Below are 27,120 nucleotides of genomic sequence, written 5' to 3'. Positions count from 1 at the left end.
GTTGGGGCTACTGTGCTGTATTTTAATATAAACTTTGTCTTATTTTAACCTTCCATACATCCTCTTATTAATTTTCACTTTCCCCACTGCTATCTGCTACCTGTGAAAATAATCATTTTATCGGAAAATTCAACTTTGAAACAAAACTAAGAAGGGTATGTAACGGCAGCTCTATATAATTCCATACAGAGATAATACGTGCGGTCACCACCAATATATAAAGACGACTGACGGATTTTTGAATTTTTTGACTGACAGGCTACCGTCACCTATCGCCTGAATTGTTTTCGATTGTTGGTCCATTGAAAAGTTACATTTGGGGTCGCATTTTTTAGAGGACGCAATTTTATTTTTTTGATGTGTAGGGGTCAGTGTGAAGCTATCACCAAGTTTGTGGGGTCGCCACCCTTGTCCCACGGCCGCCATCTTGAAAATAGCGGTTGAAATGGTTTTTACGATATATCTCTTAAACTATTTATCTGATAATAAAACAATGTTAACATTATTCGTTGCAAATTAAATTCTCTACAACTTAGGTTCAGTAACTTTTTGTCGTAGAACTATAAACAAAAAAGTTATAAGCGAAAATGTTCAGAAATTAGAGATGTTTATATTTTTCAATAAAACTTTTTTATAAGTTTACAAAGAAATTATATCAGACCATTTTTGTAGATTGTTTTTCGTAGAACAACTTTTATTTACAACATTTTTTCATTAAGTAAATAGCTAAGGTTTTACAGCCATCCGAAGTGAGTACTATTTTAAGTACTCTTTACTATACAGAATACGATATATTATGTGTGGACTAATAATAATTTGTCACTAGTAATTATTTTATTTTTGTTATAATAATATTTTTAATAATTAATTTTACAATATTATTAATAATTAATTATTGAATCTTTTCCCCACAACCCAGGAGGTAGAGTCTGGAAGTGCGTTTTTTTTTTACGTCGAAAAGCAGGGCTGAAATGTTCTGCAGTGTGCTTCCATTGTTGTGGAGTCTGGGAAAAGAGCCAATAGCCAATTTATTATGTATAGTTACTACTGAAAAATAGTACTCACTTCTGAGCGCTGTAAAACCTTAGCTATTGACGTAATGAAAAAATGTTGTATATAAAAGTTGTTCCTCGAAAAACAATCTACAAAAATAGTCTTATATCATTTCTACGTAAAATGATAAAAAAAAGTTTTATTGAAAAATATAAATAGCTCTAATTTCTGAACATTTTCGCTTATAACTTTTTTATTTATAGTTCTACGACAAAAAGTTACTGAATCAAAGTTGTAGAGAATTTAATTACAACAAATAATGTTAAAATTGTTTTATTTTCAGATAAATAGTTTAAGAGATATATCGTTAAAACCATTTCAACCGCTATTTTGAAGATGGCGGCCATGGGACAAGGGTGGTGACCCCACAAACTTGGTTTTAGCTTCACACTGACCCCCCCTACACATCAAAAAAATAAAATTGCGTCCTCTAAAAAACTCAAGGTCAGGCCTAAAAAATGTAACATTTCAATGGATCATGTGTATGACTCTGAATTGACTCCTATTTCTTTTGAACAAGTGCATTGTTTAGGGCACTTACGATTCAATGATTCGGGGTGATTCGGGTGTTTCTGGAAATACGATAATTAGCGAAGATCTGCATGCGCATTATTAATTTTGGAGTACTGTAAGTAGGTTAGTGGTACGTTACCTCTCTACGAAGATAAATTTGATAGACGTCAAATGTTGCCTATTAAATTGGCTCCACTATAGTACCCAGATAATTCAGTTTTTAGATTTGGTTAGGTACCTTCCAGGTCAAAGCCAGGGTGTGAGAGTGGGGCAAGCGCCCCACCCTGCCTCACCATGGCTACGCCCATGCGACATAGGATACGTTTATGAAATTAATTTGTAATTTTGAGGAATAGTCCTAGTAATGTATAAGATAAACTTAATCTATTTCGTATACTTGGTATATCGTTAGAAACCTTAAATTTATTCTTATAATAAAATCTTTTAGGGTGTAAAATAAAACACTTGTGGAATCGTACATAAATTTATTGTTATAAGATACTATCTTAATAGTTTACAAATAAATGCATTACTATGAAAACATCTTTGATTTGTACTCAACAATCCCAACTCCCCTACCCTATACTAATATTTACAACGAGACATTATTTACAAATCGTTAAATAAATAAATATTTAATTAAAACACTAAGCGAATAGTTCGGTGGAATAATGATTACAAATTGCCTAATATCACAGTTTAAAATGGAGTCTTAAATATATGTTTGTCGAAGTCTTCTTGTCGAGATTGGGACGAGCTCGGTCTGGGCTCTCTCGTGAAGGAACTCTGCACGCCTTCGCATAGAGACGCACGTTTCACGATGCCGTTCCTGAGAGGTATTATTGTGGCGTTTGGCGGCCTCACGTTAGTTCTGAGCGAATGAGTTCTGTACAAGGGGGGTTTTATTAGCCTATTGGGTGCTACTCCTACTATGGAATGTCGCGAGAACGGCGCGTAAGTGAGCGGAGATCTTGGTATTTCGTAACCGTCGCATATTGTGCCGGACGGCGAGTCACTGTCGTACATGAGCTCTAAGTATTTCGGTGTCCGCTGCGGCAGCAAGTGCGATGGTTCCATCTGTTGTTCTGGGAAGTCTTCATCTGTGAATAGACAATTTATTATAAATAACATAGTAATATAAAAACACAATCATAATACGGAACACCCGAACACATAGGTTACAAAATAGAGCATGCGACATCGTTCAGGCAAATAGCTTTTAGTTAAGTACATGCTTTTACAAAATATGTTCACATTATAATTATATCAACGCGAAAAAGAACAGTATATGGTTATGATTATAATATTATATTTTCACGTGTTATGTTTTCTAAACGTACCTAAACAGGCGTTGTCATTCTCGTCGAGCAGATAGGTGCGGTTGTCGACAGCATCTGAACATGCGCATGCGCATAACAATATTAGTAAAGATGGGCTCGGGAATTAGCAATGTCATATAGGTTCTACATTTTAAATTAAAAGTTATTATGCACACTTTGCTGATTTGGTTTAAATTAATTATATCTTTTATTTTAATTAAGCTTTTTAAGCAAATGGAAAAATGTAATTAAAATACACCCTTATTATCGGATTTTATGCGATATACACAATCTTTTTTTGAAATTAAACTTCTTTAGGGCGCGAAAATTTCAAGGTGGCAAAATGGCAATACCCTCACGTCGTCAGTCGTGTAGTTTCACTTCTGACATGTGTGCACGGCACACAGATTTTTTATTATTATAAGCATAATGATTGCTGTTGAAATTGTTAGTAATGAGTAAGGTGTAGGACATGCTATGCACATGAAAATAGTATTGATATTATATTTTACAAAATAAAACACATTAAAATGCAAGAAGCGTTTAAAATGGAACAAAAGTAGATCATGTCTAATGTATTTCAAGTCATACAATATGAAAGGGGGCGTCCATTCACTCACGCGCACGGCACTCGCGACACGTGTGCTCCAGCCACAAAGCAGATACGAAGAAGAGATGCCGTAAGTCATTTTCTATATAGTATCGGGTGACGCTAGTGCGCGGGGGTGAGGGGGACGTTACGCAATGCACCGCCAGTATCGCCATCTAGGATAGCTTGAATAGCTTGAATTAGAATCTGTGACGTCAGGACAACACTCACCGTCCCCCAGCAGCGTGAGGTAGTGGTGCGCGGGGTCGGCGGGCGGCGGGGGCAGCGGGGCGCGCGGGGCGGAGTCGCGCAGTGACGTCAGGACAACACTCACCGTCCCCCAGCAGCGTGAGGTAGTGGTGCGCGGGGTCGGCGGGCGGCGGGGGCAGCGGGGCGCGCGGGGCGGAGTCGCGCAGTGACGTCAGGACAACACTCACCGTCCCCCAGCAGCGTGAGGTAGTGGTGCGCGGGGTCGGCGGGCGGCGGGGGCAGCGGGGCGCGCGGGGCGGAGTCGCGCAGTGACGTCAGGACAACACTCACCGTCCCCCAGCAGCGTGAGGTAGTGGTGCGCGGGGTCGGCGGGCGGCGGGGGCAGCGGGGCGCGCGGGGCGGAGTCGCGCAGTGACGTCAGGACAACACTCACCGTCCCCCAGCAGCGTGAGGTAGTGGTGCGCGGGGTCGGCGGGCGGCGGGGGCAGCGGGGCGCGCGGGGCGGAGTCGCGCAGTGACGTCACCGCAAACAGGCACTCGCGGAACGACGGCCGCGCCTCCGCGCTGTAGCTCCAGCACTTCTGCAGCAGCTCGTACCTGGGGAGTGGCGGTTACAATGTTTATAACGGAAAAAATTAAAAAAAAATTTTTTTTTTCAATGTTTTTAACAATAACCTAGTTTGGATAGAATAAGAAATATAGACATCAGCATTACTCTTTTTTTTTCGATTCCACTGCCATTTCAATATTTATAAGATAATTTGCGTAGTTAAGTCTTTTTTTAATTTACAAAAAATAAAAAGTAAAATGGATTGAAACGAAAAAGCCCACTCGTAACATTATCCATACAACAACAAACAACACTAGAAGCAACTCACAGCTGCGTGGGACAGTTGGGCGGTCGGTCGGGCGTGCCGCCCGCGCGCACGAAGCCCAGCACCTGCCGGTTGGTGCGCCCCGGGTACGGCTGCGCGCCCAGCGACAGCACCTGCACACATAACACTTGCACTTTACACTTTACACTTTACACTTGCACTTTACATGCAATTGTTATAGAAACTTATTAGTGCAGTAACATTACAGTGATGCACCCTACCCTTTCTATAAGAACTACATTAATCTTTAAATTATATGGCTAGTTTCACAGTTCATAGCTATGCATTGTTTTTTTCCCCTGTTTAAAAAATAGACTCATTATAAAAGAAAGATCTTCATAATTTGCAAGTGATGAAATAGACCCAAAGTACAAGCTTTAAGAGTGGAAATTGCTTATAAAGTAAAAAGAATGGTTATAATATTACCTCCCAACAGAGTACACCCCAAGCCCACACATCTGACTGACATGAAAATACTCCGTCCACTAAACACTCTACTGCCATCCATCGTACTGGAAGTAAACCTGAAAATAAAAATATTCTCGATTTATCTCCCACATAATTTGCTAGAATAACAAACAAATAATTATTTTTTGGACATGACAATGTTCTATCAATATTCTTGTTATTTAAATCAATAAATCCAGGAATGGCATAAATTACATTTTAAAAACCTAAAATGTGCCCTGGAAAAATTACAAAAAATGTGTATTTTTTACACATAACCAGCGATAAGAAAAGTTTACCTTCCCCTTCCTTCCTATAATAATCATTCTTGTATATATCTCTAGCGAGTCCAAAGTCTCCGATCTTAACAACTCTGCGACCATCTCGATACGCCACGAGGCAGTTCCGACACGCCAAGTCTCTATGGACGAAATGCATTTCTTCGAGATATCGGCATCCCTTTGTGACGTCAACACACATGTTTAGAAGATCTAGTAGGGTTAAGGATTCGGGAGTCCCCTGGAAAATAAAAGATTATCGTTTATGAAATGTAAATAATGTTAATGAAATGTAAATAATGTTAATACATATTCATCTGCAGTGCGTGATATAGAGAGAGTGATCCAATTATCAAAAACTTTTGCGTTACTACACCATACGGAAACACAGGTGTTTTCGGAAAGGGATAGAGAAAGATTTAAAATCTATAGTTTAAGTTATAAGAGTCAATATAATTGAACTTACCAATGAAGATCTTTTAGCTCTTAAATAACTGAGCAAGTCGCCTCCTTCCATAAGCTCCATTATGATATAATTGGGATCGTTGTCGAGACACACTCCTAGCAGCCGCAGAATGTGCTCATGCTTGAAGTTCGACATTAGTGCCGCTTCTTTTAAGAATTCCGTCTTTTCTTGCTCCGTTGCACCTTTTCTTAGAGTCTATAAAAATAATTAAAAAAAAAATTAGATAACAAGAGACTTTTAAGGTTCTAAGTTGAGCATTAATTTTGTTTTAAGATATTATCTTGGATAGGTCAAAAATTACTGTATATTATACAAATTGCACGAGCGATTCCTTTGCGAACAGTTAAACATTCCATACCTTAACAGCAACTTTAGTGTTGCCAGAATTATTGTCAATCTGTCTGGCAAGTCCTTCAAAAACTTCGCCAAAGGCCCCGGAACCAAGGAACTTAGTAAGTGTGATTTGTTCCCGGCGAATATGTGGTAATGCGGCTAATTCTGCGTCCGATGGACAGTGTACACCCTGAAGTCAATATAAAAATAAATATTAGTATCACTAGTAATTAAAACTAAAATTCAAGTGAAAGTTTTAAAATATTAAGCCGCGGAATCAGGATTGTAGAATTGTCATCTGTAACTTAATGGAAACTACAGGTTCAAAGTACAGATTCAAATAGGATGAGTTTTCTATGCAGGGAATAAAAATAGTTAAAATCGAAATATATTGTTTGGGATGAGTTTTCTATATGTGAGTGGAATAAAAGCAGTCATAATATAATTATATATTTTTTCGATTCATACCTGGTTGTAGAGAATATTAGTGGAATGTCTAATAGGTAGTTGGCGCAAAGTCGCCAGTTCGACGTCTGGTCCTCTTCGCAAAACCGGCGATGCCAGCTGATTTTCTAGGGCTGCTTTCTTTTTACTTCGCTTGTTGTATGCTGTAATACAACAAAACATAATATTGAAAAAAAAAAATTGGTTGTTTGTAAAGTAGGTTTACGATCGAGATGTTTACGTGATAACGTCTTATTGGTGGCAGCGCTCGAGATGAGACGGGAGATCGGTCCGTCTCTCTCTCGTTATACCTGCGATCGCGCTCGTGAGGTTTTGGTGTACAGTGTACAACACACTCACTATAGAACAGCACAGCGGCCAGCAGCGCGAGGGCGAGCAGCGCAGTGGCAGCGAGCGCGAGCGCGGCGGGCGGCGGGCGGGCGGGCGCGCGGGCCAGCAGCTCGGCGCGCGGCGACAGCGGGCCCCAGCCGCGCGCGTTGCGGGCCTGCACGCGCGCCCAGTACGCGCCCACTATCTGCCGACCGTCCACCAGCCAGTACGACTCTGAGAACGACTCATTCGATTCAAATGTTGGATATTGTATTATTAAAGTGTACTGGCCCCCTAGACAAGTGGCTTTCTATTAGCGTAAAGTTTAATAGAATAGATTATGAATGTATGAGATTGACGTATAGTCCATTGAAAAGTTACATTTAGGGTCGCGTTTTTTAGAGGACGCAATTTTATTTTTTTGATGTGTAGGGGGGTCAGTGTGAAGCTATCACCAAGTTTGTGGGGTCGCCACCCTTGTCCCACGGCCGCCATCTTGAAAAGAGCGGTTGATATGGTTTTTACGATATATCTCTTAAACTATTTATCTGATAAAAAAACATTGTTAGCATTATTTGTTGCAAATTAAATTCTCTACAACTTTAGTCGAGTAAAAAAGTTGTTGTAGTAACATAACTACTGAAGATGGACATATGGTATCGCGGACTTTCTTGTAGATATTGATCCATTCTATAATACCGTAGAACATTTTTTTGTTCTATCTTCAATAGATTCCGCAGCGCACGCGATGACAGAAGTTTTATTGAGGATTTTTTTACACCTTGGGTTACATTATTGCATTTTTGGTAAGGATCTCTAATTTTTTTGAAAATGCAATATAGCCTTTGTTGCTCAGTAAAGATGCAGCTTTCTAATGGTGAAAGAATTTTTGAAATCGGTCCAGTAGTTTTTGCATGAAAACCATACATACATACATACATACATACATACTTACAAACTTTTCCTCTTTATAATATTAGTATAGATAATACTATTCTATTCCGTTTTTTATTTAATAATAATACTATAAAAAGACGTACTTAGTAGTAATAAACATACTCCAAAATGTGACACATTATACTATACTCATATAATAGAAAGAAAAGAAAAATACACAAAAAATATTTATTTGTGAATTATCGATAACAAGACTGACATCCCTCAGGGCATAGCATCAGATAATTAATATCAAGTTAATGTAATTAATGTTGAGTGACACAAATTTCAACCTTATCTCTATGTGTTGAGGTTCAAAGTTATATCTATCGAAAACTAACGCCCAGTTTCTATTACGTTAGTCCAGTAACTTTTTGTCGTAAAGTTACTGGACTAAAGTTGTAGAGAATTTAATTTGCAACAAATAATGCTTACAATGTTTTTTTATCAGATAAATAGTTTAAGAGATATATCGTAAAAACCATATCAACCGCTCTTTTCAAGATGGCGGCCGTGGGACAAGGGTGGCGACCCCACAAACTTGGTGATAGCTTCACACTGACCCCCCCCCCCTACACATCCAAAAAATAAAATTGCGTCCTCTAAAAAACGCAAGATTAGGCCTAAAAAATGTAACATTTCAATGGACTAGTAATCAATCGTCGTCGTCACAGAACATTAAAAACAAATAGAAGTGCTATAATGTCATAATTACTATGAAAACCAGTGTCGCCAAACCCACACATTTAAACCGATAGTTATACAGTACACTACAAGTAATCTATGCCTTTGATTGGACAGCTTAATTTGAGTAAAAACTGACTTAGGTTATCAATTCAGCATTTCAATATGTACCCTAACGCACCATGTTACGGTTTATTTTAGTATAACATCCCTAGGTATATTAGCTGTTTTGTTTCTCATTGCACAGAAATTCCAAATTTGAAAACATCCAGCTACTCCACAACAGAGGGCGTTAGTTTTCGATAGATATAACTTTGAACCTCAACACATAGAGATAAGGTTGAAATTTGTGTCACTCAACATTAATTACATTAACTTGATATTTATCTGATGCTATGCCCTGAGGGATGTCAGTCTTGTTATCGATAATTCACAAATAAATATTTTTTGTGTATTTTTCTTTTCTTTCTATTATATGAGTATAGTATAATGTGTCACATTTTGGAGTATGTTTATTACTACTAAGTACGTCTTTTTATAGTATTATTATTAAATAAAAAACGGAATAGAATAGTATTATCTATACTAATATTATAAAGAGGAAAAGTTTGTAAGTATGTATGTATGTATGTATGTATGTATGGTATTCATGCAAAAACTACTGGACCGATTTCAAACATTCTTTCACCATTAGAAAGCTGCATCTTTACTGAGCAACATAGGCTATATTGCATTTTCAAAAAAATTAGAGATCCTTACCAAAAATGCAATAATGTAACCCAAGGAGTAAAAAAATCCTCAATAAAACTTCTGTCATCGCGTGCGCTGCGGAATCTATTGAAGATAGAACAAAAAAATGTTCTACGGTATTATAGAATGGATCAATATCTACAAGAAAGTCCGCGATACCATATGTCCATCTTCAGTAGTTATGTTACTACAACAACTTTTTTACGTTTTCAAAGTAAATAGAAGTGCCGACAGTAATCAAACCATGTTATCCATACACATATATTAATCCTTATCCCATTAAATGATGTTTTATTATAGACTGTTTCAATACCAGCAAAATACTTTTTAAATGAAAAGAATTGGATATTCCATTCAAAAGATATAACGAATTTTTAAAAGTGTCAATCTACAGAAAAAAGTAGGTATACTGTTCGAGCAGGCCGTAGTGCGGGGGTCACGGAGGAATTCTACCAATATGCGTCTTGACGGAACACAGTGGGGTTTTGGTCGGTAGGAATCTGACATAACCCACGGCCCGGAGGCCGTGGGTATCTATGAAAGATTTCCCCACTAAAACAAAATAAACCACATCGAATCAGACCCTGAAAAATGAAAGGGTTCTATTCCTGAGCATACTCAAGCGTAAGAGAAAAAAAAAGACTCGATTAGTAAAGTATTTCGGTCGCTATCGTGTTAACAAGAAAAAGGATCCGCACATACAGACACACGGACGTCCAAGACAGAACTTTTTTAAACTGTTTTTTAACTAGTTTAAATAACAAAAATGACATCAAAAATATCATGAACGTTAAAAATAGTGTTTTTTCTTAATATGTGTGTGTATGTATTATCTTACAAGTGCAATGTATGATACTTAAAGACATTTTAAGTTTGAAAAATCAGATGTTTTGCGCGAAGTGACAGTAGTACCCACCTCAACGCTTCGCTTATGAGGCGTGCAAAAAAATAGGCCGTAGTGCGGGACGGGGTAAAGGTGATTTTCATATGATTAAAAATTAAACCTATAGTCCGACCTATAGTAGACTTTTTACTGTAACGATATCGCTATCTATGCGGGTGAAACCGCAGGGCATTGCTAGTAATCTATATTTACAAAATACAAACAGAAAATATGCATTATTTTAAATCTTGGAATTGCCGTAGGTTTGCTGTATCGGTGGCCTTTGTTAGACCGCTTAGTGCTGTTCGGCATCCAGTTAACTCGTCACGTTGCATTTATCCATTTCTCTTTTAAATTAGCCTCTTTGGGAAATCTATAAATAAATTGGACAAATGAAAGCTAAGGAAAAATAAAATAAAATTTAATATTTATAATGTTTGTCTTTTCTAAAGTATCGATACTGTCGATATGCGCCACAAGCATCACTAAAGCGACATTCGTTTGTTTATTGCAATAATATTCCAGAAAGTCTTGTTTGCTGTTCAATCTATAATAGTACTAATTTCTTACGGATTAAGGTTCATTTTGACTAGATATTTGTATACAATTTTGACAAATTACAAGCGAAGTTATAACATAAAATATTATATGTAAAATAAATAAAAATAAGACTGACCGATGGTATGAAATGCCTCCATTGCTGATATTATTTCGTCTGCTATCATTTTTGCACTCTAATACCGAACAACACGTCCTAATTAATGAATAAATATGGAAAAAAGGTTTGACAGCTGACAACCGACTCGAATATTTTTCTGCGCACAACTGAGAGCAAGTTAGGTGATCTTACCTTACAAGTGATACGTGGGCCACGCCCACATCACACTTCTATCTACTTTACTGTTCTGTGGTCGTCGTCGTCGTAATCAAACGTCAATCTCATACACGGGTGTATTTAGTCTGCTGTTGGTACGTTTCTAAATAAATATTGAAATGTGTGGCAAAAAGGTACGGCGAAAGATGCAGATTCCAATTCAGTCAAAATTTCGAACATTTATAAACATTTGATCGCTGTAAAACTAAATGAAATGTGAATTGTTTAATAAAGACCATAATATATTCTAAAATATGATCTGATCAAAAATTAAAATTTATGAAATACAACAAATTATCTTACCAGGTCCAGTATAAAGTAGTTCAAGTCCTTCGCGAAGAATGCGCATTTTCATTTCGTCATCTATATCACTTGGCAAATCTGCAGACAGCTCGCTTATGTTTCTCGTCGAATTGTCTTCTATATAGTTAACCCTGAAGGAAAAAAAAACTTTATTGAAAAGTACAGCTCCATACAGTTATATTTTTTTATTTATTTAACAATTTGCTAAGGTCTGATTTCATGTCTTAACAAAAATACTTTTTTTGTCGATTGTGCTTCTGTTGTTCCATTTCAGGTAGCAAATAATAAAAATGTTTAGTTGGTTGTGTTTATAAGTTTTATAGTGATGGGTGTCTTATTGTAACCCAGGGTCAAGTGCACACTGGCAAGTGTCCAAAGGCAAATGTACAGTAGAAAATTAAGTGTCAAGTGCAAGTTGTCCAGTGCAGGTGTCCAGTGCAATACAGCACTTGTAAGTGTATAAATAGTTGAAAGGTGTTGAATGGTAAGTCTAGTGTAGTCTAGTAGTAGTCAAGTATAGTGTCAAGGGGTAAATGTGTCACGTGGTATACGTATTAATGCAGTTATTGTATGCAGGCAGCGTACCTGTTGGCGGGTTGGCCCCACACGCGGTAGAGCGCGACGGGCAGGCCGTGCGGCTCGGGCTCGGCCCAGCGCGCGCGCAACATCTTGTCACCCACGGCCTCTACACGCAGCGCGCCCGGCGGGCCCGGCACGTCGCCTGACAACCACAACACGCTTAGTCACGGCTTATACCTAAGAGTATCTATTATTACAGTAGTATAGAGCGCGTGTATTGCACAAATTGCTTAGTGCGCATTGTAGGCAGATGAACTATACATACTATATAGTGTGTGTTACAAAAATGGATGGGTAGGTATCAATTGCGTGCCGAGCTATCGATAAGTTATGTAAATATTTATTTACATAACTTATCGATAGCTCGGCATACATATTTATGTATTATATTTATGTATCTTAAGTAAATTTTATGTTCAATACGTTATTAAAGGAGAAATGTATGAATAAAGTTTAAATATGTAATTTTAAATTTGTTTGCCAAGTGAATAAAGTGTGTTTATTCCATTTGAATATTTATTCTATTAATTAAAAGTACTTTAAAAAATATGTTTAATTGGAATATCAGAAAAACGTATCCAGGACTTCTTAAATATTAAAATTAATAAAGTAAAAGATCGGGTTTAGTGCTATTTTTAACCGACTTAAAAAAAAGGAGGAGGTTATCAATATGGCCGGTATGTTTTTTATTAATAAACCGAACAACAATAATAATAATGTTTTAAAAATGAGAAATAATTAATAATTTAAAATGAAATAATAAATAATATTAAGATTTTTTTATTTAATTTTATCCATTCTATACCTACCAAAATCTTCAAAATCAATTTAGCGGTCCATATATCGTAACCACCACAGAACAGTAAAAACATATAGAAGTGTGATGTGGGCGTGGCCCACGTGTCAATAATAAGTTTAGATCACCTAACTTGCTCTCAGTTGTGCGCAGAAAAATATTTGAGTCGGTTGTCAGCTGTCAAACCTTTTTTCCATATTTATTCATTAATTAGGACGTGTTGTTCGGTATTAGAGTTCAAAAATGATAGCAGACGAAATAATATCAGCAATGGAGGCATTTCATACCATCGGTAAGTCTTATTTTTATTTATTTTACATATATTTTATGTTATAACTTTGCTTGTCGTAATTTGTCAAAATTGTATACAAATATCTAGTCAAAATGAACCTTAATCCGTAAGAAATTAGTACTATTATAGATTGAACAGCAAACAAGACTTTCTGGAATATTATTGCAATAAACAAACGAATGTCGCTTTAGTGATGCTTGTGGCGCATATCGACAGTATCGATACTTTAGAAAAGACAAACATTATAAATATTAAATTTTATTTTATTTTTCCTTAGCTTTCATTTGTCCAATTTATTTATAGATTTCCCAAAGAGGCTAATTTGGCATAGATTACTTGTAGTGTACTGTATAACTATCGGTTTAAATGTATGGGTTTGGCGACACTGGTTTTCATAGTAATTATGACATTATAGCACTTCTATTTGTTTTTAATGTTCTGTGATCTGATGCTATGCCCTGAGGGATGTCAGCCTTGTTATCGATAATTCACAAATAAATATTTTTTGTGTATTTTTTTTTTCTTTCTATTACTACTACTAATTACGTCTTTTATATATTATTATTATTAAATAAAAAACGGAATAGAATAGTATTAATCTATATTTACAAAATACAAACAGAAAATATGCTTTATTTTAAATCTTGTAACTGCCGTAGGTTTGCTGTATCGGTGACCTTTGTTAGACCGCTTAGTGCTGTTCGGCATCCAGTTAACTCGTCACGTTGCATTTATCCATTTCTCTTTTCAATTAGCCTCTTTAGGAAATCTATAAATAAATTGGACAAATGAAAGCTAAGGAAAAATAAAATAAAATTTAATATTTATAATGTTTGTCTTTTTTAAAGTATCGATACTGTCGATATGCGCCACAAGCATCACTAAAGCGACATTCGTTTGTTTATTGCAATAATATTCCAGAAAGTCTTGTTTGCTGTTCAATCTATAATAGTACTAATTTCTTACGGATTAAGGTTCATTTTTACTAGATATTTGTATAAAATTTTGACAAATTACAAGCGAAGTTATAACATAAAATATTATATATAAAATAAATAAAAATAAGACTTACCGATGGTATGAAATGCCGCCATTGTTGATATTATTTCGTCTGCTATCATTTTTGCACTCTAATACCGAACAACACGTCCTAATTAATGAATAAATATGGAAAAAAGGTTTGACAGCTGACAACCGACTCGAATATTTTTCTGCGCACAACTGAGAGCAAGTTAGGTGATCTTACCTTACAAGTGACACGTGGGCCACGCCCACATCGCACTTCTATCTACTTTACTGTTCTGTGCATCAGATAAATATCAAGTAAATGTCATTAATGTTGAGTGACACAAATTTCAACCTTATCTCTATGTGTTGAGGTTCAAAGTTATATCTATCGAAAACTAACGCCCTCTGTTGTGGAGTAGCTGAATGTTTTCGAATTTGGAATTTCTGTGCAATGAGAAACAAAACAGCTAATATACCTAGGGATGTTATACTAAAATAAACCGTAACATGGTGCGTTAGGGTACATATTGAAATGGTGAATTTATAACCTAAGTCAGTTTTTACTCAAATTAAGCTGTCCAATCAAAGACATAGTTTACTTGTAGTGTACTGTATAACTATCGGTTTAAATGTGTGGGACACTGGTTTTCATACTATGTAATTATGACATTATAGCACTTCTATATGTTTTTACTGTTCTGTGATCGTAACATTACATACTTTACATTTACACTATAATACATTCGCATTCATAATACATATTAGAAAGTGTATCATACAAAACACACCACAAAATTATTTATACTACATTTTTAAAAGAGTTTTAATTTTAAAATAAAATGAATAATATGTTAAAATATAGTTCTTCTAGTAAACTATCGAGTAAAGCGTTGGTCAAGTCACATCACTACGATGACGTGGCGGCAATGAGGCGCGCGAAGGGTGCGCGCGCGAGCCTACGCGTGTCCGCCTCCCACTCCCCCTTCACCCCCGCAATACTAAATTTATTTTTATAAAAATAACTACAACAATCGACTTACCGATGAAATGTGATACTGGATTTCAATTTTGTGTTTTTTCTAGTATCGTTCTTGCAAGATCAAACTGCACATTTCACCATGTTTATTCGTAAATAAAAAAAAATCCCTAGAGAAACGCACTTCGATAGAACTAAACCACGACTACACGCGCTCGCGGCGGGAGCGTCATGTTGTTCCCACCTGTGCCTACTGTTCCCACTTCGTTGTTCGCACTCTATAGATACTATATATACTCTAAGTATTTAATAGATATTTCAATGGCTAAAGAAATAACCATTATCTTACCTTCAGTTTCAAAAGTGTATCTGTCATCTAGTGGCCAGTAGTACGGTGGAGAGTCTTTCATATAATGTAGACAGACTCTGAAACGGTATCGGGTCTTCGGTTTCAAGTCCTTCGCTGTCCATTCAGCTTTGCCAGTTTCTTCGCATTGTAACCACGTATCACTAGATCCACTCGCTTCGATGTATTCTACCGCATATCTGGAAATGTTAATCATTGTATAAAATTTAAGAGAAGAGTTCGAGGTTAATAGTAAACACATTGTATCGAAAAAAAAGTAGTAATGAAGAGTACGTAAACACTCCAACAATACAATGGGATTTTCTGACAATATGGTTTGTAATGTTGTTTATGGTTAGTAGATCCCTCGTTTCATTTTTGAAGTGAAATTTATTTATGAGTATAATTTTAATGTCGCGTCATGGCTTTACCGTCACGTCATGAAGTAAGGTGACGATTTTGGTATCATTGAATCTTACCAAAGAAGTTTCACTTCTAACACGCGCTTTTTTAAATTTGTAGTAGAATTCGTATAGGTTTGTAGTAGTAAATAATAGCTTTTGATATCACGTAGACGTACTATGGCTATTATAACTTGACAACGAACGTGAATACTATACAATTATACACTCACCGATGCACTCTATACGCAGTGGGCGGGGGCCAGGCCAGCACCAGCTCGTACGGCGCCGCACGGCCCAGCGCGATCGCGTGCGGCGGCGGGTAGGTGCGCAGGCGCAGCGGCAGCGAGTCCGCCGACACCGCCGAGTGGCGCGAGCGCGCGCGCACCCACACCGTGTACGTGGTGCTGGGGGACAGGCGGGACATGTCCGCCCGCCCGCCGGAGGATACTTCGAACGTGTTGTGCTCTGTATTACCAGATAAAGACGATATAAAAATGTATGCGTGTACTAGAATACACACGTAAGAAGTGAAACTTCTTTATGACCTTAAAAATGTCACGAGTATGGCGTAACGCAAAAATGTCACGAGTATGGCGTAACGCAAAAATGTCACGCGTACGGCGTAACGCAAAAATGTCACGCGTACGGCGTAACGCAAAAATGTTACACTAAATTTTTGTCCAACCCCGATAAAGAAGTTTCACTTCAATAATCTATAGAAATGGGTGTTAACGAATCTTACAATACGTGAAATTACATATACACGCCTTTCGTACTTTACACAAACGGTATTAACCACACAGATTTTTAACAATCTATAGAAATGAAAGCAACGAATCTTCTAATACGTGAAACTACATGCCTTTCGTACTTTACACAAATACTATAAACGCATTAAACAGAATTGACTGTACTATAAATGTAACTTAATATAAACGCTACTGTATATGTGAGGCCTAATAAAATCCAGTACGCTGTTATCTGCTTGATATCAAGAAGATATTGTGCTCGATAAATTCGAGTAACCACAGGACGTATCTTATAAAAATATTATGTTATTTAATTTTCTCACCAAAATAAAATTTTCCGGTGAAAAATAATTCTGCATTTACAGCCAATGTACTTACTGTAAAATGAGCAGTGAAACTTAAAACATAATCCATACTAATATTATAAATGCGAAAGTAACTCTGTCTGTCTGTCTGTTACTCAATCACGCCTTAACTACTGAACCAATTTGCATGAAATTTGGTATGGAGATATTTTGATATCCGAGAAAGGACATGCTACTTTTTACCCCGGGACAAAGGATAGGTTTTATCCCGGAAATCCCGCGGCAACGGGAACTATGCGGGTTTTTCTTTGACTGCGCGGGCGGAGCCGCGGGTGGAAAGCTAGTATCTAAATAACGATAATAATATAGGAAAGATTTTTATACCTATAAATTTATAAAGAATAGAAAAAAATTCGATCACGAGGCGGGACTCGAACCGCTCTATTCTTTATAAATGTATATTTATAAAGCATTTGAATGCCATAAAACCAAAAAATATCAAATTCAATTTTTATACCTTTCAAACGATTGGGTAAAAACGGCGAATCATCAGTTCTCCAGTGCAGCTCGTACCACAGGCCAGGCTCTGGTGTCCACTCCACACGAGCTAACACCGGACTTAACACTGTACCGATCACGTCTTTAGGTGCGGTTGGTGCTGAAAAAAATATATTTATACAGGGTGTAATCGTTAAGTGTGCACAAGCGATTATTCCGTAACTATTGCAGATATCAAAAAACTTTAAACTGATATCGAAAGTACTTAACCTAATGAGTAAAATGGCCATAATAATTTTTTAAAAATAAAACGAGAAATAACCAAAAATGTTACATTAAACGCTCCCATACAATTTATTTCCCATACATTTTGTATTCATAGTAGATTTTCGAAGTGACGTCCTTATTGTGCAATACAATGAGGAGGTCTATTTACAGTTTCTAAATGAACTTCCCTCCAAATTTGCGAAGTAATTAAAGCAGAAAACCAAAAAAACAAAAAAAAAGCTAAAATCTTTCGTATTAAATGTATAGGTTGATCCAAAAGTAATGATAATTGGGTATTTCCTGTGCACATAAAAATATAAAATAAATGTTTTGTGCTTGCTCATGTAATCACTAAGTTATCACAAAAAAATTATATCTACAGGCCACGTTTCCAAGTATTAACATTAATTTTAATGTGAACAGTGCGAGCCAGAATGTTTCCCGACGAAAAGAAGAAACAACGATTCGACATTTAGAGGGTGAATTTCTAAATTTTTAATTAGATCAGGATAATTTTTTGTCACGATTTGTGACCATGGGCGTTACCTGGGTTCACCATGTTTATGCTGAAACCAAGAAACAATCAATGGCCTGGATGCGAGCTTCCAAAGTGACGGTGAAGATTTTCAAAGTGAAAATTAGTGGGATAGATTAAAGCCGTAGTTTTTTGGGACGCTGAAGAAATGTGGAATATTTTAAGAAGGTAGCCACTACTACACAGGGCTCTTACTACACAGACCAAATTAAAAGATTGCGGGTAGGTTAGTAAGAAAAAGAGACATGGCAAACTTCAGTCTTGAATGTTGGTTCACCAAGACAACGCACCAGATCACAAAGCGTCAGTTGCGATGGCTGCCAATCAAAAATCGGCATTGAAAATGCTTGAACACCCACCCTGTTTGTAAGATCTAGCTCCTAGTTAATTCTATCTCTTACCTCGGCACAAGAAACACCGTCGATACAAGAAATTTTAAGACGACAGCGAAGTGATGGCCGATTTTGAGGGGTTTTTGTAGATGAAGTCAAAGTTTTTTTTTTTTCTAAGTTAAGAAAAAAAAATATCGAAGTATATTATCTAGTTAGAAGACTATCTAGAGAAATACATAATTATTTTAACTGTAATGACCTTGTTTAATATTGATTATCATTACTTTTGGATCAACCCATGTACATGGGATATTCATATCTCATACTAAATGTATGGGAGGGTTTAAAGTTAATTTTTTAGATATTTCTCGTATTATTTTTAAAAATTTATTATGGCCATTTTACTCATTAGGTTAAGTACTTTCGATATCAGTTTAAAGTTTTTTGATATCTGTAATAGTTACGGAATAATCGCCTGTGCACACTTAACGATTACACCCTGTATTGTGACGAAAAGATCTGTTACATTGATCTTTTCGATAGCTTATGTTTCGTCTACCAAAGAAAAAGAACCATGTGAAAGAGTAACTTTTTGCATATAAAATCTAGATGGTAAATAATTAATTGATTTGTAATTGTAGATAATATGTGTACTGACTATTGTGTACCCATGATCGCACATTTTTGAAGTGAAAACTTCTTTAGCGGCGTTGGGTATAAAATCTTAAACTCGCGTCAGGACACTTGCCCTGATCGAAAAAGCGTAAGACGGTTTTTTTTTAGCCCTTAAATTCCATGCGTAAGACGGATACCATTCCAAAATATCAAACATGCTGAACGTTAATAATCAAGTTTTCACTTCTGCCGGCACTCCCGGAGTGCAACCCGTCTTTTTTTTTCAAAAAACATACAAACTAATGTGAAAAGGAAAAATAAATATCTTACCTTCTGCAGCAGTCTGCATCAGTAGCATGGGACCTAGAAGTGGCTTTACTTCATGTAATCTAGCATAGTAATTGGTCACTTCTATTTGAGCTGTGTAATTTGTGAATGGCTTTAAACCCGCTATTTCAACATCTGAATCCGTTGTAGTTATACGCAAACATGTTTCTTTATCACAAGGAGTAGAGTCATTTGAATATAAGCGGTACATTATTGTGTATTCACTGGATGTCATTTCATATTCCAATTCGCTACATCGGCTCGGCTTTATTATAGATGGCAATTGTATTGTTATGCTATTCGCTGAGGTCGATAACACCTTCGGAATAAGCTTTTGTGCGTTCGGAAATAAACATTGTCTCGGTGGGTACGGTTGGTTCGCCGCATCTAAGGCCATTATTTTGTACCCGAATGAAGATTTGACCTGTTCAATTTTATTCTTTTTCATTTTGTTTGTGTAAAATATGGATCTGTCTGAAGAGTTGTACCAGTACACGTATTTACTGTCAACCGTTATGGACATAGGCACGAAACCATATTTCTTTTTCTCGGTGGCGTCCACGACAACTCTACAATTGCAGCCTTTAATATCTGATGCAATAATTCTATACGACCAAGGATCGATCCAATAGATTTCAACGTCACTTGTTAAATCAATCACAAACGTTTTGGCTATTTGAGGACTTTCTGGACAACTACATTCCTCTCTGAAGGAAGAGTCTGAATCGGCGTATTCTGAATTATTGAAGAACGTTTTAACATCAGAACCGTCTATTTTCGAGGTCATAAGAGTTCCAAATCCGGTGTGATTACTTTCTTCGTACCAGTAAAGAGTCCTGCGTAGAAAAAGATCATATTGTTAACGTGTTTATATAAGACCATAAAAATAAAATAGGTAAGTATGCATAATGCTGTTTCAGTATAATATTATATACTAGCTTTCCACCCGCAGCTTCGCCCGCGCAGTAAAAGAAAAACCCGCATAGTTCCCGTTCCCGTGGGATTTCCGGGATACAACCTATCCTATTTCCCAGGATAAAAAGTAGCCTATGTCCTTTCTCGGATATCAAAATATCTCTATACCAAATTTCATGCAAATTGGTTCAGTAGTTAAGGCGTGATTGAGTAACAGACAGGCAGACAGAGTTACTTTCGCATTTATAATATTAGTATGGATGAATATTTAATAAGTACGTCATAAACTTACCGCGTTAACGGTTCAATCTGTAAACTATACATTGCTTGTTCTCTCTTCAATACCCTCGTGATACGCGGCCTTGTATTAGGAAGACCCAAGTCAGCTCGGTACAAAATATGAGTTTCAAGAGACGGATTTTCTTCTTGCGTCCAGTATATAGATCGACTGACCCAATCAACGCACATGCTTTTCGCTTTGCCGTTCGTTGAAGTAAGCTAGAATTGTTGAACATAGATTATAGCATGGGTCAGAATATTTTAAAAAAATATGTTTACAGGAGAAGTATTTAAGTATGTAACCATATATTTGATTTAGTATAAGTAAAAATTAGTCAAGATTTATTAAGCTACCTTAAATAAAACTTACTTTGTAATGTCCACTGCCGTTGATTCTAGCAGAAAATATTTCTTCAAGATTGTTTACCCAGTAGGCAATATTTTCTTCAATATCTATAGCAAAATCAATAGGGACTCCTGTGCTTTTAGGAATAATTTCACTTTCATTTGAATCTAAGTCGACAATTTTGATAGATTCTTGTGATGATATCATAACTTTTGGAATAGGATTAATTTCATCAGACGAAGCTGATACAATTTCAGAATATTGGCCATATCCAGCGTCAGTATAGGCACGGACCTGTCAATACAATAAATAAACAGTAAATATTTGTTTGGTTTCAGTTAAGTTTTTTATATAATGCAGATTTAGAACTGTTTTTGAAGTGAAACTTCTTTAGGCACGTTGAGAGTAATATTTCAAGGTTGCGTCATGGCAATACCGTCACGTCATGATAAGGCAACGATTTTGCTATCATCACTATGCTAAGTTCACTTCTGACACGTGTGAATAATACATAAGAATTAGTTTAATTATTCTAATAATAAATTCATAGCCAATATCTTACTCATTTGAAAAGCGAAATGACATAATTCCAACATTTCAAACATAAAGAGCTCGCTACAAAAATAACACATCTTAATATAATATAAATATCGTGTCACAATGTTTGTCCTCAATGGACTCATAAACCACTTAACCGATTATAATAAAATTCGCACACCATGTGCAGTTCGATCAACTTGAGAGATAGGATAGTTTAAACATGTAGGTACCACGGGCGAAGCCGGGGCGGACCGCAAGTAGACCTATAAGGCTATAATTATAGGACATTATTACACAAATCGACCTAGTCCCACAGTAAGCTCAATTAAGGCTTGTGTTGTAATTAATTATCACCTATCTCCCTAGCTTGACCGCCTCCTTGGTACAGTGGTTGGCGCTTGAGCGTAAAACCGAGGGGTCCTGGGTTCGATTCCCGGTGGAGACGAAGAAAAAAAATGTCTCGGTCTGGCAGGACACAGAAGGCTGATCACCTACTTGTCCCTAAAGAAAATCGATCAGTGAAACAGATGTATGAATAATGCATCTGCCCCTTACCCCACTACGGGGACACGGGACTTCACTTTACTTATCTCCCTAGCTTACACCTCACCTGAAAGAAATAAGTAGCGGCCGGCACTAAACCAGTGAGCACGAGCTGCGTGGTGGCGGGCGGCAGGCGCGCGGGCGCACAGGCGGAGGGCCGCGCGGCCGCCCAGCACTGCGCCTCGTAGCCCAGCAGCGCGCCGTTGCTGCGGAGCGGCGCGTGCCAGCGGAATATCGCGCGGTTTGTGCCACCACTGGAACGGAGATTTGAGTTGAAATGGAAAAATATTTTTTTTATAGCATTTTTTACGACTGTTAACAGAACATTATCTGCAAACTGCCTGCGTATCAACGTATATTATACTTTATCCACGGAAACAAGTTAGTAAGGATTTGTGATTGGTCAGCGTTAACCTTTAATTTAAAGGAACTTCTAACCTAATATTTTACGTCTGAATTAAACAGACAAATGTAGTCGTGAGAAGAAAGCGATCACGGAATAGTATCGCAGTTTGTACAGGCATTAAGAATAATTCACCCCCACTGACTTTTCTGTCTTTGTCATTCATATAGAATAACATATACTTGTCTCCGTGGATAGAGTATTATATTATGCATAGCAACAACACATAGCAGATCCAATATTACCTATTAGCGGGCTGAACATACAGCCGTGGCGCGGTAGGAGCAGCGGGCGGCGCGGCGGGCGAGCGGGCCCGCGCGCGGCCCGCCGGCCCGCCGCCCCACTGCGTGTGCGCACGCACTGACACCTCCACTGCACTGTATGGTTCGATACGACGAGACCGCACGGTTATATACGGCACGTCCACTGTTTTCTGGAAATATACATATCATTTTAATAAAATTAAAAAGGTTTAAAGACATTTATTCCCATTAAGACATTAAGTCACTTACGTGAGAAACTTAATTTTAAACATAGGTAATTATAAAAAATATCATTCGTTAGTTTAAAGATTTAGAGTAAGTTATTTACATAAGTTTAGGTTAGGTACTCATTCATTGCATTCAAAGTTTGAGCGTGATTTATTTAATTTTAACGCTATTGTATTTAATCGTAGAGTAAACAAAAATAATACAGTCATAGATAAAGTGAAGTTGATGTAATCCCCAAATTGCTGATCGCAGGGCGGGTAGCGCAGGCGGCGTCCCGGGCGTGTGATGCGAGCATTCTTCACATTTAAGAACGAAATATAACCGCATCCCGAAATATAAACATCGCGAGAGAAAAGCTCATTCCTTTTCACCACCGCCCATTCACACTCCGTTACACACACACTTGATAAAAAATAAGGTTTACTTTTATACTTATCACCAAGTTGTAACAATTAATTATGATCAAAGTTAACTTCTTACCTCTATCTTGTACTGTCCCGGGAACTGCAAGCTAACATCATAGTACACGCGGCTATTGTTCACGTTAACTCTGGTGGCGGGTGCCCAAGTTACATTGAATTTATCCCATTCTCCTTCCACGGCGATAGACGATGAATTTATTGTCTCTGGTATCGCAATTATTGATTCTACAAACAATGAAAACGTATATAAATATAATGAAAATGTAATAACGTATTATTAAATAAAAATAAGGTGCGTTCAAAAATATCTTCTTTATAAATATCACACTTTTATCGTCTACTTCACCCTGTAGTTTGAAGTAATAATAATAAATAAGCTTTATTAATCCATAAGATACAGTTACAGTTTAGTTAGTTGATTACAGCTTTTGTTTCAGTTTAAGTACACTATTAGAGAAAAAAAAGCAATTTTTTTTTGTAGTTTAAAGTATTCGCTTCAAAATAAGTACCTAATATTTATATGCGGGGACATTATCACCGTTCTATACAATCGACTTACTAGATTTCTAGAAATCCTAAAAGGTAATATTCCTAGCAGAATGTCCACTCTTAATCTCACTTACCACTCCCATCATGCAGCGTCGGATCCCGTACAGCAATAACATGCACTCTAGGTATAAGCTCCGCGGTATATTTCCCCGCGAGGTCAGATACTACGGCCCGAGCCGCGTCTTGAACCCACACGAGTCTGCCACTAAAGTAGCATAGCGGGCCCAGTGTGGCCGTACCAGATAAACGGCTTACTAGCGTTCCGGAAATCTGCCAAGTAAATGAAAAGTTAGTGTACAGATATCCTAGAAAATCTCATTCAAATAATTGACAAGATAGCGGTGCAAGAAATATAAAAAAAACACCTTGAAACATATTTCCCAATATTTCATCAGTATAAAGTCAAAAATTTAACAAATTTTCCAAATAATAAAATTAAAATGTAATTATCTTTATTTCCGAAATCTTACCTCATTAACGCCAGGAGCAATTCTATCAGCGGTTAGTGCTCTATGCAGTTCGGAACCATCGTAGCTCCTTACGAGCCAGTAGAGCCATTTGTTTTCTAAATCTGCTGTTAGACCCATCACTAAAAAGAACACAATATTTTTTTAGTATTTGTGTACTTATGTGTTACAACAAATAAGATAAAGGCATCATTAGCGCATTCAAATTATTATAAATATGTTTTTAATTCAAACCTTGCTTTCCGCTAAATAATTGAGCAGGATAGTATATAAGTTTATTTTCGCCATTAAGTCTCGCAGCCTCCACAGCATGTCCTGTATTCCAATATATGTAAGCTCCCAAAGAATCGATTGTGAGCTCTTTAGCCACAGTTACTATGGGTACTGGCTCTCTATTGCTCCCGTCAAAATTACCTCGTGTTATCTAAAAAAGAATTTATTTTTAGCCTCATATGTTCGGATATTAGTGATTTTTGAAGCTCTAAGAGGTAAACTTGTACTTTATGATGAACTAGATTCTGGTTAAATTGTGAATATTCCGGTGAAATTTAACAACAATTTGTCGAACCGTCGATTTTTAACTCACAATATTTTTCTATAGTTTTATTTTCTAATTTTCACTTACCAGCTGTTGTTTAGGATTGGACCAATAAATCTTCTTGCCAACCCAGTCTACGGCCAAACTTCCAACGTTTTCCATATTGGGCATAAAGTCTCTCTTGCGTGTTGTTGTGTTATACCACATAACCGTGGATGCATTTGTAACCAAATATAGTTTATCTCGATACCAAGATATGTCTATGATCTTTAGATTTTCGAGATCGCGTCTGTTAAAAAATAAATAAATATTTGAAAGTGAGCACCACTTTGGACAATCACGATATAACAATAATAGATTTTACATACCGATGAATTAACGTTTGTAAATTATCTCCCGTTAAGTCTGTCTGTAATAGTCCATCAGGACCGGACCACAACAAAGTGCTTTGTAAAGTCGTCGGTGAAGATTTCAAAGTTTTTCCTACAAATTCTGAAGACCACGGACCTGAAACAAAATGTGGGTAAGTTTATCTACATCGGTGATAGATAAATTTATGTATTTAAATTGGTAATCAATTAAATTTTAAGTTTTAAATACTTAACAGCCTTACCTGAACCAGATTGCGTCACTGCAGCAACTCTGACCACATATTCAGTATCTTGTTCAATATTTTCAACGATGCGCGTAGATTCCTTAATATCTTTTCTGAAAATATTTACACATCATGAAGAGCAATTTTGTACAGATATCACTATCACTTTAATTATTTCTTTGTTAATATTTTAAACTTACTATTAACATTTACTTTAATTTTTAAAAGACGTAATACATACGCATTTAATACAACAAAAAAGACAAATAATTATTATAATAATTTCAAAACACATACATATCAATAGTGTTCCCAGTGCCCACATGCGTCAACTGCAAGTGGAATGTCCACTGCTGCCAAGCCCCACTCCCCTGATGGCCCAACAAGTGTGGGGGCGACCAAGACACCTTCGCTCTATTGATGCCCATCACACTTTGAACTCCCAACGGCGGATTTACCGGCACAGGTATTGGCTGACAACTTCGTAAAGCCACAATCACTTGTCTTGTTGCTATAGTCTTCGTATTGTACGCTACAGGGTATTCATTGTGGAAGTAACTGTCGCTTTTCGCGTGATACTCCTCCGTGAGCATTTCTTTGCCGTTCGTCCAGTAGAACAGACCGTTTGCGTACGCGATTGAACGCGGCGAGAAGAACATTGGTGTTTGTGTGTTGCTACGGAAGTCGGTTACTTCGCGCCTAGAATAAAGTCCAATTATTTAGGTGTCTCAGTTTAAGTTAGTTTTTATCTCATAGCAAGAGAGAAATAGTATAGGCCATAGGGTATTCTTTACACTACAAGAATAACTTAATATACATACTATATGGGTCATAAGAAAATGTAACATCTTATCCATTAAACATTATTTAATACTTACCCATCTAAAGAAACTGCCAGCACAGTATTTCGTCGCAAATGAGCGACCAGTAATCTAAAATCAGCGTGGTCCACAGTAAAAGCTCCCAAATATGCATCTCGCACTATGAGTTCTGGCGACGCTTCGTATCGCACACCGTTTAAAATATTTGCCAAATCGATTCGATATAGACCACCTCGCTCCATACCGCGTAATGCCCAAAATAGATACCTGTTAAAAGTATTAATTTGTAAAATTACAAAGTTTAACAAACAAATGTATTCGTAATTTATTATTGTTTTCCTTGGATGGGTTACCTGGAAGAGATGGCTCTGTAGCCATAAGGTCACCTATTGTGCAATTTGTTTGTATCTTATTTTATGTTATTTCTTTCATTTGGTGTGTGCAATAAAGTATTCATTCATTCATTCAAATGATTCGTTGTGACTACAATCTACAGTTTTCTAATCGAAAATCATGAGCAGAAAACAGTATAATTTTGAAGTACACTTACCCATTATAAGCGTCAACTTCAAAATGTATCGGGCGCGAATGGAATCCAGCCAAAGTGAACATTTTATTTTTTCCATCGAAATCACAACGCGATATTTCCCAACTCGGGTACGTACTCGCGTTATTCAAACTTCCTTCATTTTTGTGGTGAACTTCACCAAGAATATACAAATGCTTGTTCAACCAGTCTACAGAAAGATCTAGAGGTTTGTAAGATATGGTATCTGGAGTCAAAATTGCTTCTGGAACGTTCTTTTTCGATAGAGAACTTCTATATACGTATCCATTAGACACAGATATGAACAAAGAATTACTTGAGATGTCAACACCCACTCCTAGAAAACAA

The 27,120-nt window shown here is 36.9% G+C and overlaps 1 protein-coding gene across 1 annotated transcript in view; it reads right to left on the bottom strand.

The window, feature by feature from the left end:
- Nucleotides 1-1,682: 1,682 nt before the first annotated feature.
- sev (receptor protein-tyrosine kinase sevenless) overlaps nucleotides 1,683-27,120 on the bottom strand; it is a 41,463-nt gene continuing 16,025 nt past the window's right edge. Inside the window, exons 9-38 of the mRNA XM_090109266.1 lie at nucleotides 26,776-27,109; nucleotides 26,283-26,492; nucleotides 25,702-26,103; nucleotides 25,423-25,517; nucleotides 25,178-25,316; nucleotides 24,897-25,098; nucleotides 24,506-24,695; nucleotides 24,275-24,393; nucleotides 23,879-24,074; nucleotides 23,314-23,480; nucleotides 22,600-22,775; nucleotides 22,007-22,202; nucleotides 20,881-21,150; nucleotides 20,524-20,729; nucleotides 19,320-20,152; nucleotides 17,260-17,400; nucleotides 15,919-16,153; nucleotides 15,288-15,484; nucleotides 11,873-12,008; nucleotides 11,288-11,418; nucleotides 6,888-7,091; nucleotides 6,552-6,691; nucleotides 6,109-6,273; nucleotides 5,751-5,945; nucleotides 5,306-5,525; nucleotides 4,986-5,083; nucleotides 4,563-4,672; nucleotides 4,118-4,281; nucleotides 2,907-2,960; nucleotides 1,683-2,666 (exon numbers count right to left, since the gene is read on the bottom strand). Of these exons, the coding sequence (XP_089965392.1) occupies nucleotides 2,266-2,666; nucleotides 2,907-2,960; nucleotides 4,118-4,281; nucleotides 4,563-4,672; nucleotides 4,986-5,083; nucleotides 5,306-5,525; nucleotides 5,751-5,945; nucleotides 6,109-6,273; nucleotides 6,552-6,691; nucleotides 6,888-7,091; nucleotides 11,288-11,418; nucleotides 11,873-12,008; nucleotides 15,288-15,484; nucleotides 15,919-16,153; nucleotides 17,260-17,400; nucleotides 19,320-20,152; nucleotides 20,524-20,729; nucleotides 20,881-21,150; nucleotides 22,007-22,202; nucleotides 22,600-22,775; nucleotides 23,314-23,480; nucleotides 23,879-24,074; nucleotides 24,275-24,393; nucleotides 24,506-24,695; nucleotides 24,897-25,098; nucleotides 25,178-25,316; nucleotides 25,423-25,517; nucleotides 25,702-26,103; nucleotides 26,283-26,492; nucleotides 26,776-27,109 (6,326 nt within the window). The 3' untranslated portion in view covers nucleotides 1,683-2,265. The remainder of the gene's footprint in view (nucleotides 2,667-2,906; nucleotides 2,961-4,117; nucleotides 4,282-4,562; nucleotides 4,673-4,985; nucleotides 5,084-5,305; nucleotides 5,526-5,750; nucleotides 5,946-6,108; nucleotides 6,274-6,551; nucleotides 6,692-6,887; nucleotides 7,092-11,287; nucleotides 11,419-11,872; nucleotides 12,009-15,287; nucleotides 15,485-15,918; nucleotides 16,154-17,259; nucleotides 17,401-19,319; nucleotides 20,153-20,523; nucleotides 20,730-20,880; nucleotides 21,151-22,006; nucleotides 22,203-22,599; nucleotides 22,776-23,313; nucleotides 23,481-23,878; nucleotides 24,075-24,274; nucleotides 24,394-24,505; nucleotides 24,696-24,896; nucleotides 25,099-25,177; nucleotides 25,317-25,422; nucleotides 25,518-25,701; nucleotides 26,104-26,282; nucleotides 26,493-26,775; nucleotides 27,110-27,120) is intronic.

This window comes from Colias eurytheme, chromosome 14 (genome assembly GCF_061535395.1).
Source record: "Colias eurytheme isolate Ceu_HAF_F1 chromosome 14, ilColEury1 Martin Lab GWU primary, whole genome shotgun sequence".
NCBI lineage: Eukaryota > Metazoa > Arthropoda > Insecta > Lepidoptera > Pieridae > Colias > Colias eurytheme.
Note: the sequence above shows the minus strand (reverse complement) of the source record. Positions and strands in the feature narration are given on the sequence as shown.